General features: G+C 42.9%; 1 protein-coding gene across 1 annotated transcript in view; it reads right to left on the bottom strand.

Moving 5' to 3' along the window:
• LOC131139387 (talin-2) overlaps nt 1-14,405 on the bottom strand; it is an 87,962-nt gene that overhangs the window by 31,270 nt on the left and 42,287 nt on the right. The window contains exons 11-24 of the mRNA XM_058088979.2: nt 13,857-14,012; nt 12,479-12,580; nt 11,557-11,633; nt 10,146-10,326; nt 8,865-8,978; nt 8,640-8,748; nt 8,324-8,532; nt 6,758-6,856; nt 6,245-6,412; nt 6,040-6,174; nt 5,218-5,377; nt 4,914-5,080; nt 893-1,021; nt 663-776 (exon numbers count right to left, since the gene is read on the bottom strand). Coding sequence (XP_057944962.2) covers nt 663-776; nt 893-1,021; nt 4,914-5,080; nt 5,218-5,377; nt 6,040-6,174; nt 6,245-6,412; nt 6,758-6,856; nt 8,324-8,532; nt 8,640-8,748; nt 8,865-8,978; nt 10,146-10,326; nt 11,557-11,633; nt 12,479-12,580; nt 13,857-14,012 — 1,920 coding nt within the window. The remainder of the gene's footprint in view (nt 1-662; nt 777-892; nt 1,022-4,913; nt 5,081-5,217; nt 5,378-6,039; nt 6,175-6,244; nt 6,413-6,757; nt 6,857-8,323; nt 8,533-8,639; nt 8,749-8,864; nt 8,979-10,145; nt 10,327-11,556; nt 11,634-12,478; nt 12,581-13,856; nt 14,013-14,405) is intronic.

The raw sequence follows: 14,405 nt of genomic DNA, 5'->3' as shown, positions 1-14,405 counted from the left end.
ATCTGAACCTTTTGGAATTTCTCACATTTCTGCATCAAATCACCATGTTGGCAAATGTGATTTGATCTTGGTCAAAATCACACAGATGAAATGAAAAAACAGTGTCTGCTTTAACTAAAACCACCCAAACATTTATAGGTTTTCTTCCAGACTTTTAGAGATGGTTTTGTATCCTTTCCCAGCTTTATACAAATCAACATTTCTTGATCGCGGGTCTTCAGACAGCTCTTTTGAGCGAACAATGGTGCACATCACACAATGCTTCTCATCAAGACAATTCTTACCAGATGTGTGTCTTATAGCAGGCAGGACAGCTTTAAGCCACTCATCAGTGATTGGGCACACACCTAACTTAAATTGTATGGTAAAAATTGGTTTCAATTGCTCTTTAAGTCTCCTTAGGCAGAGGGTTCAGTTACTTATTCCTCCCCCTTCTGTCATTGTTTGCATGCTATCCTCATTAAAATATGAAAACCTAGAAATGTTTGGGTGGTTTTAGTTAAAGCAGACACTGTTTTTTTCATCTGTGTGATTTTGACAAAGATCAGATCACATTTGATGGTGATTTTATGCAGAATATATATATATATATATATATATATATATATATATATATATATATATATATATATATATATATATATAAATTAAAGCATGCCCACCTTGCAGCTTTGGACCAACTGCTGGTGAGCGGCGGTGTTCTTGTTGGACGCGGCAGCATTCTGAGCAGCAGCAATGGTTTGGGTGGCTGCGGCCGCACCTTGTTTGGCAGCATTCTGCAGCATAAAAACATACAAAAATCACAATCAAATCTTTTTTAGAGTATTCTTAAGCCGCCACCCCCCAATTCCCACCGGGGAGCCATCGGTGTCCTCCACTCATCTTCACTTACCTCCAGTCTGTTGATCAACTTCTTCTTGATGGCATTCTGAGCTGCGGCATTGGTGGCCACACGTAAACCCTCTGCGGCCTCCCTCAGTCGCTGCTGCTGATCCTCGTTCTCGGGATACGCCGCTGCACCCTGAGGGCACACACACACACACACACATATACACAATCAACAACCAGCAGTTAGGATGACACAAAAAGCCAGAGGGCATTCCGGAATGTGGAATTTCAGCAGCAAAAATCTTATCTTCACCACCTTATCTGGCTATTTTGCAGCAGTGCTCACAATCTGAAGGTCCATGTCATTTGGTTCGGTTATAGGCCTCCATAATCCTTCTATGCACAAAAGTAATGGGACACAACTCCCAATCTTGGAAAAACATTTTGGATAATTGTATGCTTCCGGGGCGGCATGGCGGTCGAGTGGTGAGCGCACAGACCTCACAGCTAGGAGACCAGGGTTCAATGCCACCCTCAGCCATCTCTGTGTGGAGTTTGCATGTTCTCCCTGTGCATGCGTGGGTTAAGGATAGATAATTAGAGAGATTATTCTTCCTTTTCAATATGGGTTTTATATTTAATACAGAGCAGTAATTTAATTGTAGGGCAGGGTGTGCCCCGCCTCCCAGACAGCTGGGATAGGCTCCAGCATACCTGCATACTCCAGCAGAAACGGCATAGAAGATGAATGGATTTAATTGTTATCATGATTATTATTATAGTATACTAGTCTGTGCAGTTATATAATCTCATTAATTCTGCCTAGCAACAAGAGACCAATCACTCTATGATTTGTTTTTTTAGCTATAACATTGCAGTTTGATTCACCCTGTGGAGTTTGCATGTTCTCCCCGTGCATGCGTGGTTTTTCTCCGGGTACTCCGGTTTCCTCCCACATTCCAAAAACATGCTAGGTTAATTGGCGACTGCAAATTGTCCATAGGTATGAATGTGAGTGTGAATGGTTGTTTGTCTATATGTGCCCTGTGATTGGCTGGCCACCAGTCCAGGGTGTACCCCGCCTCTCGCCCGGAGACAGCTGGGATAGGCTCCAGCATCCACTGCTTGGATGAGTTTGGTGTGGAAGAAGCCTACAACAGGCCCTGTGATAGCCAGATATCCCAAAACTTTTGTCCATATTCTATATGTGAAAACAAAAGATATATTTTCTGCAAATACAATTTCATCATATAATTTGTGCCGAGCTTGAAGCCAGTGGAGTGTTTTGCTGCCGCTAGCCTGTTGACAACACTTCAACAGAACAGCCAATTTACATAATGATTAAAACCTGCTAATTCCAAAAGGGGGCTAATGAGGACATGGCATGCATGAATGAGCCACCAGCTAACAAGCCATTCACAACTACATGCAGGTTGTCACGCAGAGGAGGCGTTATATCAGTTAATCAGTTACCATGGCAACAAGTCTCAACCGGTGGTGAATTTTGGGGCTGACGCTAAGTAAACAACTGGAGGGCGTCATTTCAAACGGGATTCTTATCGGAATGTGATCCAGTGGGCTGATAATGAAGGTGATGGAGGGAATGATAGATTCGTTTGGGAGGAGTTTGAAGAGTTGTTTTGATGTGTTTGGTATAAATGATCTCAAGACTGCTTTGGTTTTTATAGTAACCCTATATTATTATATATAATAATATATATAATATATTATTATATATTATTACAGGGGGCTGCATGGTGGACGAGTGGTTAGCGTGCAGGCCTCACAGCTAGGAGACCAGAGTTCAATTCCACCCTCGGCCATCTCTGTGTGGGGTTTTGCATGTTCTCCCCGTGCATGCGTGGGTTTTCTCCGGGTACTCCGGTTTCCTCCCACATTCCAAAAACATGCTAGGTTAATTGGCGACTCCAAATTGTCCATAGGTATGAATGTGAGTGTGAATGGTTGTTTGTCCATATGTGCCCTGTGATTGGCTGGCGACAAGTCCAGGGTGTACCCCGCCTCTTGTCCGAAGACAGCCTGGGATAGGCTCCAGCACCCCTGTGACCCTCGTGAGGATAAGCGGTAGAAATTGAATGAATGAAAACTTAACGCTACTTGCCATTCAGTGACGTCTTGAAGTAACCTCTTTTCTTGGGAAACTTCAGACTGTCCAGTCTAAGATAAATCGCTTTCATTCGCTATTGTTTATTATCAACTCCTATAATAAAGTTGGGTTCGGCAGCTATTCAGAAGTCCTCGTGAGCATGAGTGTGACCAATCACAGCATTGGTCATTACAGGTCAGTCATGGGGGAATTACATCGCCATCACTGTTCGGGTCTAAAAAAGGGACCAATATAGAATGGGGGACATGACATTTTTCCACCCCCTTCCTCCCCCGACTGTTCACCACAGCCCTTGGGAAACATCAGAATACGGGATGCAGTGTCGCCGTGTGAAAGAGTTCACACTTATGGCAACATGCCACGGTCCTGGGCTTCTTTTACAGAAAAGAGTGTAAAAGTGGTCCAAGTACAATTCCAGTACAATTCCTTATTAAAATCAACACTCAAGTCTTCATTGAATTCAGTGTAAGCATTTGAAGTAAGTGTAATGTTACAGTCATTTGTCAACGGTTATTACACAGGCTAATTTAGGATCAAATGGCGAGTGTGCCACATTAAGCCGCACTTGGAATCCAAGTCGCTGAGATCTGCGCCAAGTGCAGTATTTGGATATTTTTCCAGCACTTTGATCATAGCCCAGAATAAAATCAGTAGAAACTGCACAAAGTTTTGTATTCTAATCCTTGAGCGGGAGGCCATGAGTCCAAACTTAATTAAAATTTCAAAGTAAAAAAGTAGAGTTCATTATCAGGTCAGACGTTCTTGTTTCCTATATTTAAAAGTGGAGACTTAACTGTAGCCCCTCATTGGGTACGCTTCATTTGATTCAATCAAGAGAACTTTATCGAAAAATGCTCTGTTTTAATACTCTGTTTTAATATAATAATAATAATAATAACCCACCCTTGGCCATCTCTGTGTGGAGTATGCATGTTCTCCCGGTGCATGCGTGGGTTTTCTCCGGGTACTCCGTTTTCCTCCAACATTCCAAAATGTTAGGTTAATTGGCGACTCCAAATTGTCCATAGGCATGAATGTGAGTGTGAATGGTTGTTTGTCTGTATGTGCCCTGTGATTGGCTGGCGACCAGTCCAGGGTGTACCCTGCCTCTTGCCCACAGCTGGGATAGGCTCCAGCACCACCCGCGACCCTCGTGAGGAAAAGCGGTAGAAAATGAATGAATGAATAATAATAACTAATACTACTATTTTATACTATTTAACACTATGAGGGAGCCATTAAATGTGCTTTATTAAGCTCAATGGTCTAACTGTATTACGGGTCCCAGAGTTCACTGCATCAAATAGATGAGTGTGTGGATGAAAAGTAATTTCTCCAACTAAACTCTAAAACTAAAAAATATTTCCAAAATCAAGGGTCAGATTTAGAGACTAATCCATCCTGTGTCTACAGCAGGCTAGACTACTGTAACAGACTTCTCACCGGGCTCACTAAACAAGCTGAGACACTGCTGTAACACATCCAAAATGCTGCTGCTCGAGTCCTGACTAGAACTACAAAATATGACCATATTAGTCCAGTAGTCAGGTCTTTGCACTGGCTTCCTGTCGCTCAGAGAATACAATATATCTCTGAGCATAAACCATCTCAGGCTCTGACAAACTCAGGGAGTGGTCTCCTGCAGATACCCTGAGTCCGGATTAAACACGGCTGCATTTCAGTTTCGTGCTGCCAAAATATGGAACAGTCTTGGAGAAGATGTGCGACAGTCCTTCATTTTGGCAATGTTCAAATCCTGGCTGAAAATACTTCTATTCCACTGTGTATTTGACAACAGAAAGTATTTTATCTGCACTCATTTTTTAGATATTTTTTGTAAAAAAAAAAAACCCAACAAAAAAAACATGGACATCACTTGTATTGGATCGCCTGTCCTGTGAGCGTAGATGTCAAATATACCATATGACGTATCCACCCTTGGAAGACACACACATACCTTTGCTGCCTCCACCATCCTCGCAGTGGCGTCAGCCAACAACTTAGCAGCTGCCAGCAACTTCTTGGAGTTGTCCACGTCAATTTCAGCTTCTGCATCAGACCTCATGGCGTTCACCAGGTCTGATGTGGCCTGAGCCAGCACACGGGCCTGACGGACCATCTCTCCTGTTGGTAAGGGGGGGGGTGTGAATGAATTAACAGAATGTAACCAGTGAGACAAAGGAGCGTAATTACAAGTCGTTTAATACAAATGAACTAATTAAATGGTTATGCATATCATCTACTGGTTCTTTTGTACGGACCTGCATCCCCCATGGAGCTGAAGATACTCTCAGTGACGGTCATGATGGTGTCAGTGGCCTGGTCGTAGCGGCCAATAGGCTCTCCCCTGGAGGTGTATTGGCGGACGTGTTGCAGGAGATCTTCCAGAGCCTGACTCACCACGCTGGCCGCCGCACTCACCTTCATCACAGGATATGAGTATCTTATGAACTACGCTTCATTGATACTCGCCAGCCAATCACAGGGCACATATAGACAAACAACCATTCACACTCACATTCATACCTATGGACAATTTGGAGTCACCAATTAACCTAGCATGTTTTTGGAATGTGGGAGGAAACCGGAGTACCCAGAGAAAACCCACGCATGCACAAGGAGAACATGCAAACTCCACACAGAGGGTGTGGAGTTGAACTCGGGTCTCCTAGCTGTGAGGCCTGCGTGCTAACCACTCGACCACCATGCATGAACAAGGCTTGTTAACCTAATTTAGTCCTATCCAGCCATCCGTTTATCTTCAATGCTTCTTATCCTCACTCCGGTCACTGGGGTATGCTGGAGCCTATCCCAGCTGTCTTCGGGCGAGAGCCCTCGACTGGTCACCAATCACAGGGCACATATAGACAAACAACCATTCACACTCACATTCATACCTATGGACAATTTGGAGTCGCCAATTAACCTAGCATGTTTTTGGAATGTGGGAGGAAACCGGAGTCCCCGGAGAAAACCCACACAAGTACAAGGAAAAGATGCAAATTCCACACATGCCCGCCCAAACAGAGATAGGAACCCAGATCTTCGTCTACATCTACAATTTATTACTGTTTCTAACTGACCTGTTTGAGGAGCTCTCCGTCCTCCGTAGCAGAGAGGCAGGCCTGGACACAGCTCTCCACAGAGCGGTCCACCAGCTTCCCAGCTTCAACGAGCTGTTCCTGGCAAACCGGGGAGCTGATGGTGGGACTCACCACCTACGATGGGGATGAAGAGCGGCATCATTTAGAGAAACATGTCAAAAGTGTATTCATCTTTATGCAGTACCTTGGCACACGCCACCAGCTGGGAGGTGGAGAGGGCACACTGGGTGGCGGCGGCAATGACTCGGTTCTGGAGGACAGTGTCCTCGGCGACCTGGGCCACGTTCTTGGCCTTCAGGACCAACATGGCTGCAGCGTTGGCCACTGCTTTGGCCAGGTTCATCAGGACATCCTGCAAAGCAACAATGAGCAAAACAAAGCAGAATTATATCATATAAACATGAAGTACTATTTTTAGATTTCTTTGTATTTCATTGACAATTGCTAACAATAATATTCGTTAACTTTTTTCACAGAAGGCCGCATACTAAAAAATCAAAAGTGGGGAACAGGGCCTTAGACTGTCCAAAAATGTGTTGACAGCATCTGTATTTATCTTTTGTCTTTTCCAGTAAGGACTTTCTTCATCTCTTTCTTGTGGCTAAATTGGTCTGATGGTTGTTTACAGCTTGCAAAACCATTTTTATGTAGACATTTATATTTTTTTAAAGTGTCAAAACAATAACACCATTATTACCTGGAACCTCTCATCTGTTTCGTTCTCTCCAATCTGTCGAAGGAGGTCTCCGCTGGCCTGGCCGATGCTGCCTGCTGCTGTCAACACAGTCTGTCTTGGCTAAACACGCACACACACACACACACACACACACACACACACACACACACACACACACACACACAAACAACAAGATTTAGAAAGGCATGCTGAAAGATGGCTTCTACTTCATGTGTTTAATCTACATTATAAAGCCTCAATGCTGCACAACAGAGAATAATATTCCTACAGCTGCAAAGTGATTCATCTGATCTATACATTAATATGACCCGACAAACCTCCAAACAAGATCATTAAAGAGGCCTGCAACACAAGTCTATAAGACTCCATTATTCATTAGCGCACGTGTCAACAATTCAGAGTTTTTTCTAGTTTGCCGTCACCCATTAAAGATGGAAAAGGCCTTCCAGTCAGCTGCATGTCAGTTAGGGGTTTATATTAGACACGGCCTGACCAATGCAGTCAGCACAGCATTTAATAAAAGTGGAAAGGCAAAGTTGCATTCAACTCAGAGACTGCAAATTTCATCGTATGCCTCTAGGTTTGGATGTAATTTGGACACAAGAAAGAAAAATCATTATTAAAAAAATAAGCCCTGTGTGTGTGTGTGACTTTGGGAAAAAATGAAAAAATGAAAAAAGCTTGGCTCAATTTAACATTCATTCTGTTGGGGTTCAACATTGCTGGCAATTTAGATTTTAGACACCAAAATCTGACATTTCAAGTATTAACTGCTTGATTTAATAACATCTATATATGATATTGTTATTGCTGGGTGAAATCTAAAACTTTGAGGACTCAATTATATATGAATAGTTTAAAAGAATGGCCCATAATTCCGAAATTGATATCCTTTTACATAAAATTTGATGTAATTATCGTTGTAGTTGCACATCGAATCGTTTACCACTAAGAGATTTCGACCGCTTATTATGATAACAACTAATTTCTATCTGCGATTAAATGTGATTAATTGTGAGTTAACTAAGGATTAAAAAAATGAGATTAATCACGATCAAATATTTTCATCGATTGACAGCCCTAATAAATTTTAATTAATTACTATGTTCGCACAATTAAAAAAATATATTTTAAATAATACATTTTAAAAAATGTACTTAAATGTAAAATAATCAGTAACAAAGTAAAAAAAAAACAACAATAAGAAAAAATAAGAAGTAAATAGAAATAAAACTTGAAATTTTTAGTTTACCATGAAGAAATTAAGGAAGAAAAATAAACTAACAGCAGACTGAACCAGTTGAAATTAAAGGTAAAAAAATATAAAATAAATTATAAAATATAAAGTAAAACGGGTCCTCCTGCTATTTTTTTTCTCCAGCATCATAGGTAAGATGGGAAAAAAAATGCTTTACCCCCATTAAGGGTCAACCCTTAAGAGGTTCAGTCTGTGCCCATATGCCCCCCACCCCCCACCCTTACTCAAAATTTGTAATTACAGTAAAAAAACAACAAAAAAAAACAAGTCTGGATTCAGCGTTAATAGGCTCCTCCCTCCTTGGGTACCTCTCCAGATGCCGGCTCCACGGCCTTGAGCAGGTCAGACACGGCTCCCGCTAGCGTCCTGGCAGCCTTCATCAAGTCGTTACCGCCGCCCACCTCGTCCTCCATGAGAGCAGCTAACAGCTTAACCCCCTTGGACATCTCCGTCAGGTTGGAGGAGATGGTGGTGATGGCGCAGCCCACTGCGGTGTAATCCGTGTCGGTTGGGTCGCCTGGACCAAAAAAAGAAAATTATCATCATGTTAAATTTGTTTAAAAAAGGTCATAAAAATTGCACTTGAATGCATTTAAGTTGGTATTTAAAATGGTAGCTACTGACCGGCTGTGAGGTTGACGACGGAGGCGGTTCCTGCAGTGATGGCGTCAACCTGAGAGTGAATCTCATGTTTGGATTCATCCATCTTGTTTTGGATCCACACTTTGGAGGCCTTCATGAGAAGAAACACACATAAGTCAGTTTTAGTTTCACTTCCTGCATATGGACCGTATATTTAATCTCCGAATACGGCATTTGTTTAATTTATTGCAGGTATTCTTTGCGTACCATGTCCTGTCCGAGTGGAGGCAAGTTGTCCACCTCCCCCAAGTCTATCTGTGCCTTCTGCACAGCCTGCATACTGGTGTTGATGGTTCCCATTAGAGCTTGCTGGGCTGAGCTCTGAAAAGGAAACAAAAAATCTCACAATTGTTGGTGCTTTTTTAAGACCTTTGAATTCAAATTTTATTATTAAAGGTACCAAATGGCAGAAAAAAACAAAACAATATATTAAGAAATAATTTTAGTCAGCAGGAAGACCGATACAATGGGGGGGGGCGGTGCTGGCTGTGTGGGACGGGGCTTGCTGGGTGGTAGGAAGTAGTCCCTTACCTTTCATACATTCTCAGTGACGAGCACATGCACGTTCATATATGCATATATGTGTATTTTTATGACATTAATGGTGATGTTGGCTGCACGGCGGTCGAGTGGTTAGCACGCAGATTTCACAGCTAGGGTTCAGTTCCACTCTCAGCCATGTCTGTGTGGAGTTTGAATGTTCTCCCCGTGCATGTGTGGGTTTTCTCCGTGTACTCCGGTTTCCTCCCACATTCCAAAAACATGCTAGGTTAATTGGCGACTCCAATGTGAGTGTGAATGGTTGTTTGTCTATATGTGCCCTGTGATTGGCTGGCGACTTGTCCAGGGTGTAACCCGCCTCTCCCCCAAAGACAGCTGGGATAGGCAATAATTTTTACTTTATTTTAGTTTTATTGTACATCGGTTGAATTCCTTTTGCTCGTGTATGATTGAAAAGGGCTGCACGGTGATCGGGTGGTTAGCGCGCCTCACAGCTAGAAGACCCGAGTTCGATTCTACCCTCTCTGTGTAGAGTTTGCATGTTCTCCCCGTGCATGCGTGGGTTTTCTTCGGGTACTCCGGTTTCCTCCCACATTCCAAAAACATGCTAGGTTAATCGGCGACTCCAAATTGTCCATAGGTATGAATGTGAGTGTGAATGGTTGTTTGTCTATATGTGCCCTGTGATTGGTGACCAGTCGAGGGTTCTCGCCCGAAGACAGCTGGGATAGGCTCCAGCAACCCCCGTGACCCTCGTGAGGAAAAGCGGTAGAAAAATGAATGAATGAATGAATGAATGAAAGGTGAGTTTCACATTCACAGGGCAGAGAGCTCCGCTGGCCGACAGAGCAGCAAAATAACAAAGAGAGTCGACAGGAACCGAGTCATTTTAAGAAAATGACTCCAAAACATTACTGAAAATGATGAGTTTAACTAAAGGACCATGCAGTGCCAACAAATTGCAATCTTTGGTAGCTGCGGTCTTACCAGCGGTGGCATATGTCCACGGTGCATCTGACCCATTGTTATCTGCTGCTGTGGAGACGGCATGCTTCCCATACTGAGCGACTCGGTGCCGATGGAACCCGATCGAATCACCCCGGGAAGCGCCACCGAGCCGTGCTCCGCCCGTCCCACGCGGTTAAACTGCTGTTGGAGGATAGTGGACCTGCGGCAACGTGGAAAGAACATTAGTTAGTACAACACATCACAACAGAGGAGATGAGATAACCCCAATGAGGGGTGAGGACCGGAAAAATATTCCACTGTGATGAAATGAGCCCCCACAAAACAGGCGTCTAATCAGGAAATGTTCACATGGAGACTTCGCTTTTCCAGTGCTACAAAATTTCCTCTAGAGATTATCTCCTGGGATAAAGTCCAGAAGAGGAAGCATTGCCGTGGTGAAATGAGGTCCTGGAAGATGGATGTGTGAACTGTGCTGCAATTTGGTATGGAGGAGGAAATTGAAAAGGAGCTGATATGTTGTTTTGCAAGAAAAGTATGCAATAACATTGGGTGCTGCTACTACACCCTCATACCGCACGATGTAAGGACATTCTTCCTGCTATAAAGACTTCTCATGTTTATTTGACAAAGGTGGCAGGTGACAAGGTGGCACCCAGTGACTACTCCCCAAGATTGTCAGAGCTTTTCTTCTCATCACTCACACACACTGTGACTTGGAAACACACAGCCGCAACCCAGAAGTGTTTGTTTCATATTAATTTGGTCCATCTATGGCTTAACCGATTACTGCATCAAAATGTACACAATACGCTTAATTAATTAAGCGTATTGCGATTAATCGACTAAATGACTAAATGATCATGATTGTATTTTTTGTGTATATTTATTGTTTTACTGTAGCTATTTGACAAACATTTAGGTTTTTTTTATTATTTTAACAGAATATTCAAGCAGCAACCTGGTGGGTTTTTTTTCAATTATTTGCTCTGTCAGTATTGATTAATCTCGAAAACTAATCGACTGATTAATCAGTTATTAAAATCTTTCCAATTGCTGAACAAATGAGAACAAAAAGATTCATTTTCTTTACACACACAAAAAAGAATCAGGTCTTGCATGTCCGCTTACGGCTGCAGAGTGGTTAGTGTGCAGGCCTCACGGCTAGGAGACCCGAGTTCAATTCTGTGTGGAGTTTGCATGTTCTCCCCGTGCATGTGTGGGTTTTCCCCGGGTACTCCGGTTTCCTCCCACATTCCAAAAACATGCTAGGTTAATTGGTGACTCCAAATTGTCCATAGGTATGAATGTGAGTGTGAATGGTTGTTTGACTATATGTGCCCTGTGATTGGCTGGCGACCAGTCCAGGGTGTACCCTGCCTCTCGACCCTCGTGAGGATAAGCGGTCGAAAATAAATGAATGTCCGCTTACTTTTTAGGCGAGACAGATTCTTCAAGCATGGTTGCTTCCTCGTCGCCTTCCATTCCAAAACGATCCTTGCTTTGTTTCTAAACAAAAAAAACACACATGCATTGTGAAAGTAATGCATGTGACTGTGATCTTATAATGTTGAATTTTGTGTCGACATCTAGAATAAAAACTACAGCTTTCATTTAGTGGAACTCCCAGCACATTTCATTTAGAGTTCATTTCTTTCATTAAATGAGTCCCACTCTGCAAATAAAAGGTAATAAAACTTTTCTTTCGTATTTTATTGATGTGTTTAAGACAGAAATGAGTTCACAAAATAAACAGCGATGTAATTATCAGGGTAAACTAAAAACAAGGACTTCTATTACAAATTGCCAAACACAATTAGGTACGCTGACACAAGCTAATAACAAAAAATGTAGACACATAATAATCCTCGGTTCTGGACATGATCAGAATGCTAATTTAACAAAGAAATAGTTCATTATTGTGGCTTTCTATGAATATAACCCCAATAATATGTCATATGCCTGTTCAAATATATAATATACTTTAAAAAAAGGAAACTAATCTAAAAATGAAAAAATTATAATGCTTGATAAAAAAAAAATGAAGAAAATGGCCATTTTGGAATGGCATAACCAGAACCCAGACCTAAATTTAAAAAAAAAATGGAAGGGCTGTGCACAAGAGATGCCCTCACCCTAGCAGAGCAGCGCTTTCATAATATGTTATCAATCAAGACAAACTACAACCATAATAATAAACATATTCTTAAACACATTTCTGACTGTGTCAATCTACCAATTATCTGATTACAGGCCCAATTCCTTGCACATGTAAACAAACATATCGATTTTCTGCACATCAACTGATCTTTTTTAATGCGTATCCATTCATTCTCCTGTGACTAACATCTCACCTTTTTGAGGATGATGTCGATGTAACCCGCAATAAGCTGAGAGATCTGCTCCCCTTCGGTGGTCTGAACAGAGTAGTAGCTCTCCTGGTATTCCCCGAAGTCCTACACAAACACACACACCATTGCATGATAAATTAACTATTTAGACTGGAGGTTCTTATGCATATTCCACTCAAAAGAGTTGCCCATTCACATGCAGTTCTTCCAGTTTTGTCGGATTAAATCCATGTTGCTCACTACCTTGAGGCCAAGGACATGGAAGAGGAATATCGACGAGGACGGCGAAAGGGGGGACGAGTCAGCTCAATAAATCGAGTGCATGAGGGAATTTAAGAAGCGAGGGAACATTACAGTTCACTGGGCTCCTGTTGTGCTAATTCATACACCATGTGGTGGCAAAGGTTGCACGGGGGACGAGTGGTTAGCGCTCAGGCCACACAGCTAGGAGACCCGAGTTTGATTCCACCCTCGCCCATCTGTGTGTGGAGTTTGCATGTTCATAAGTTCATAGGTATGAATGTGAGTGTGAATGGTTGTTTGTCTATATGTGCCCTGTGATTGGCTGGCGACCAGTCCGGGGTGTACCCCGCCTCTCGCCTGAAGACAGCTGGGATAGGCTCCAGCATACCCCAGTGACCGGAGTGATAAGCAGCATTGAAGATAAACGGATGGATGGATAGGACAAAATTAGGTTAACAAGCCTGGTTCATGCACGGCGGTCTAGTGGTGAGCACGCAGGCCTCACAGCTAGGAGACCCGAGTTCAATTCCACCCGCGACCATGTCTGCGTGGAGTTTGCATGTTCTACCCGTGCATGTGTGGGTTTTTCTCCGGGTACTCCGGTTTCCTCCCACATTCCAAAAACATGCTAGGTTAATTGGAGACTCCAAATTGTTTGAATGTGAGTGTGAATGGTTGTTTAACAGGGCTGCACGGTGGTCGAGTGGTTAGCGTGCAGGCCTCACAGCGAGGAGACCTGCGTCCACTTCCACCCTCAGCTATCTCTGTGTGGAGTTTGCATGTTCTCCCCATGCACGCGTGGGTTTTCCTCCCACAAAACATGCTAGGTTAATTGGCGACTCCAAATTGTCCATAGGTATGGATGTGAGTGTGAATGGTTGTTTGTCTATATGTGCCCTGTGATTGGCTGGCGACCAGTCCAGGGTGTACCCTGCCTCTCGTCCGAAGACAGCTGGGATAGGCTCCAGCACCCTCGTGACCCTCGTGAGGATAAGTGGAAGAAAATGAACAAATGTGTTGCCCAAGGTGGCTTGTAGAGGGAATGCTCACAGAGTGGGACCTCTAAAGTTGAACACAATCCATTCCACAATGCTATGTTTTTATTTGTTTTCCCATAAGATGGTATGATAAATCTTACCAGTGTGAAGCTCTTGGGCGAGGCGGCCCACCTCTTGACAGTGGTAAGCGGCCACTCTTGCACCACGTCTTTGGTCTTCTCATCCACTCTCATCACAGACTCTTTGGTGATGCCCAGAAGGCGTGGTACCAGCTTGTTCTTACTCTTCATCTTTTCCTGCATGCAGGGAAAAAAGAATGATGAAAACAAGCTTGCGCACAATGCGAGTGTGGCTGATTTGACGGAATCCCGCTCACACATTTTTCTCCCTTTGTTTCCCGACCAAAATGTAATACATACATATAAATGCCATTTAATGGCAACAATGGTCGGGCTGCTGATTTATTATATTTATTTTTGATGTAGTCATTTATTTCCCAAAGAAAAAAGAAAAAGCACAAAAACTGAAAAAATATTGGACTTTCATGCAGGATTTATTGGCAAACTGTGATTTATGTTGATTCTTGTTCATGTATAAATGCAGTGGAACCTTGGTGAGCATCATTAATTCCTTCAAAAGGTCTGAATCTCATGCAATGGAGCTTACTTCCAGTTCCTGTTTCCATGAAG

Source organism: Doryrhamphus excisus, linkage group LG13 (genome assembly GCF_037039965.1).
Source record: "Doryrhamphus excisus strain RoL-2023G ecotype Guam linkage group LG13, RoL_Dexc_Guam_v1.1, whole genome shotgun sequence".
In the NCBI taxonomy this organism is placed as follows: Eukaryota; Metazoa; Chordata; class Actinopteri; order Syngnathiformes; family Syngnathidae; genus Doryrhamphus; species Doryrhamphus excisus.
This window is presented reverse-complemented; position numbering and strand designations above follow the sequence as displayed.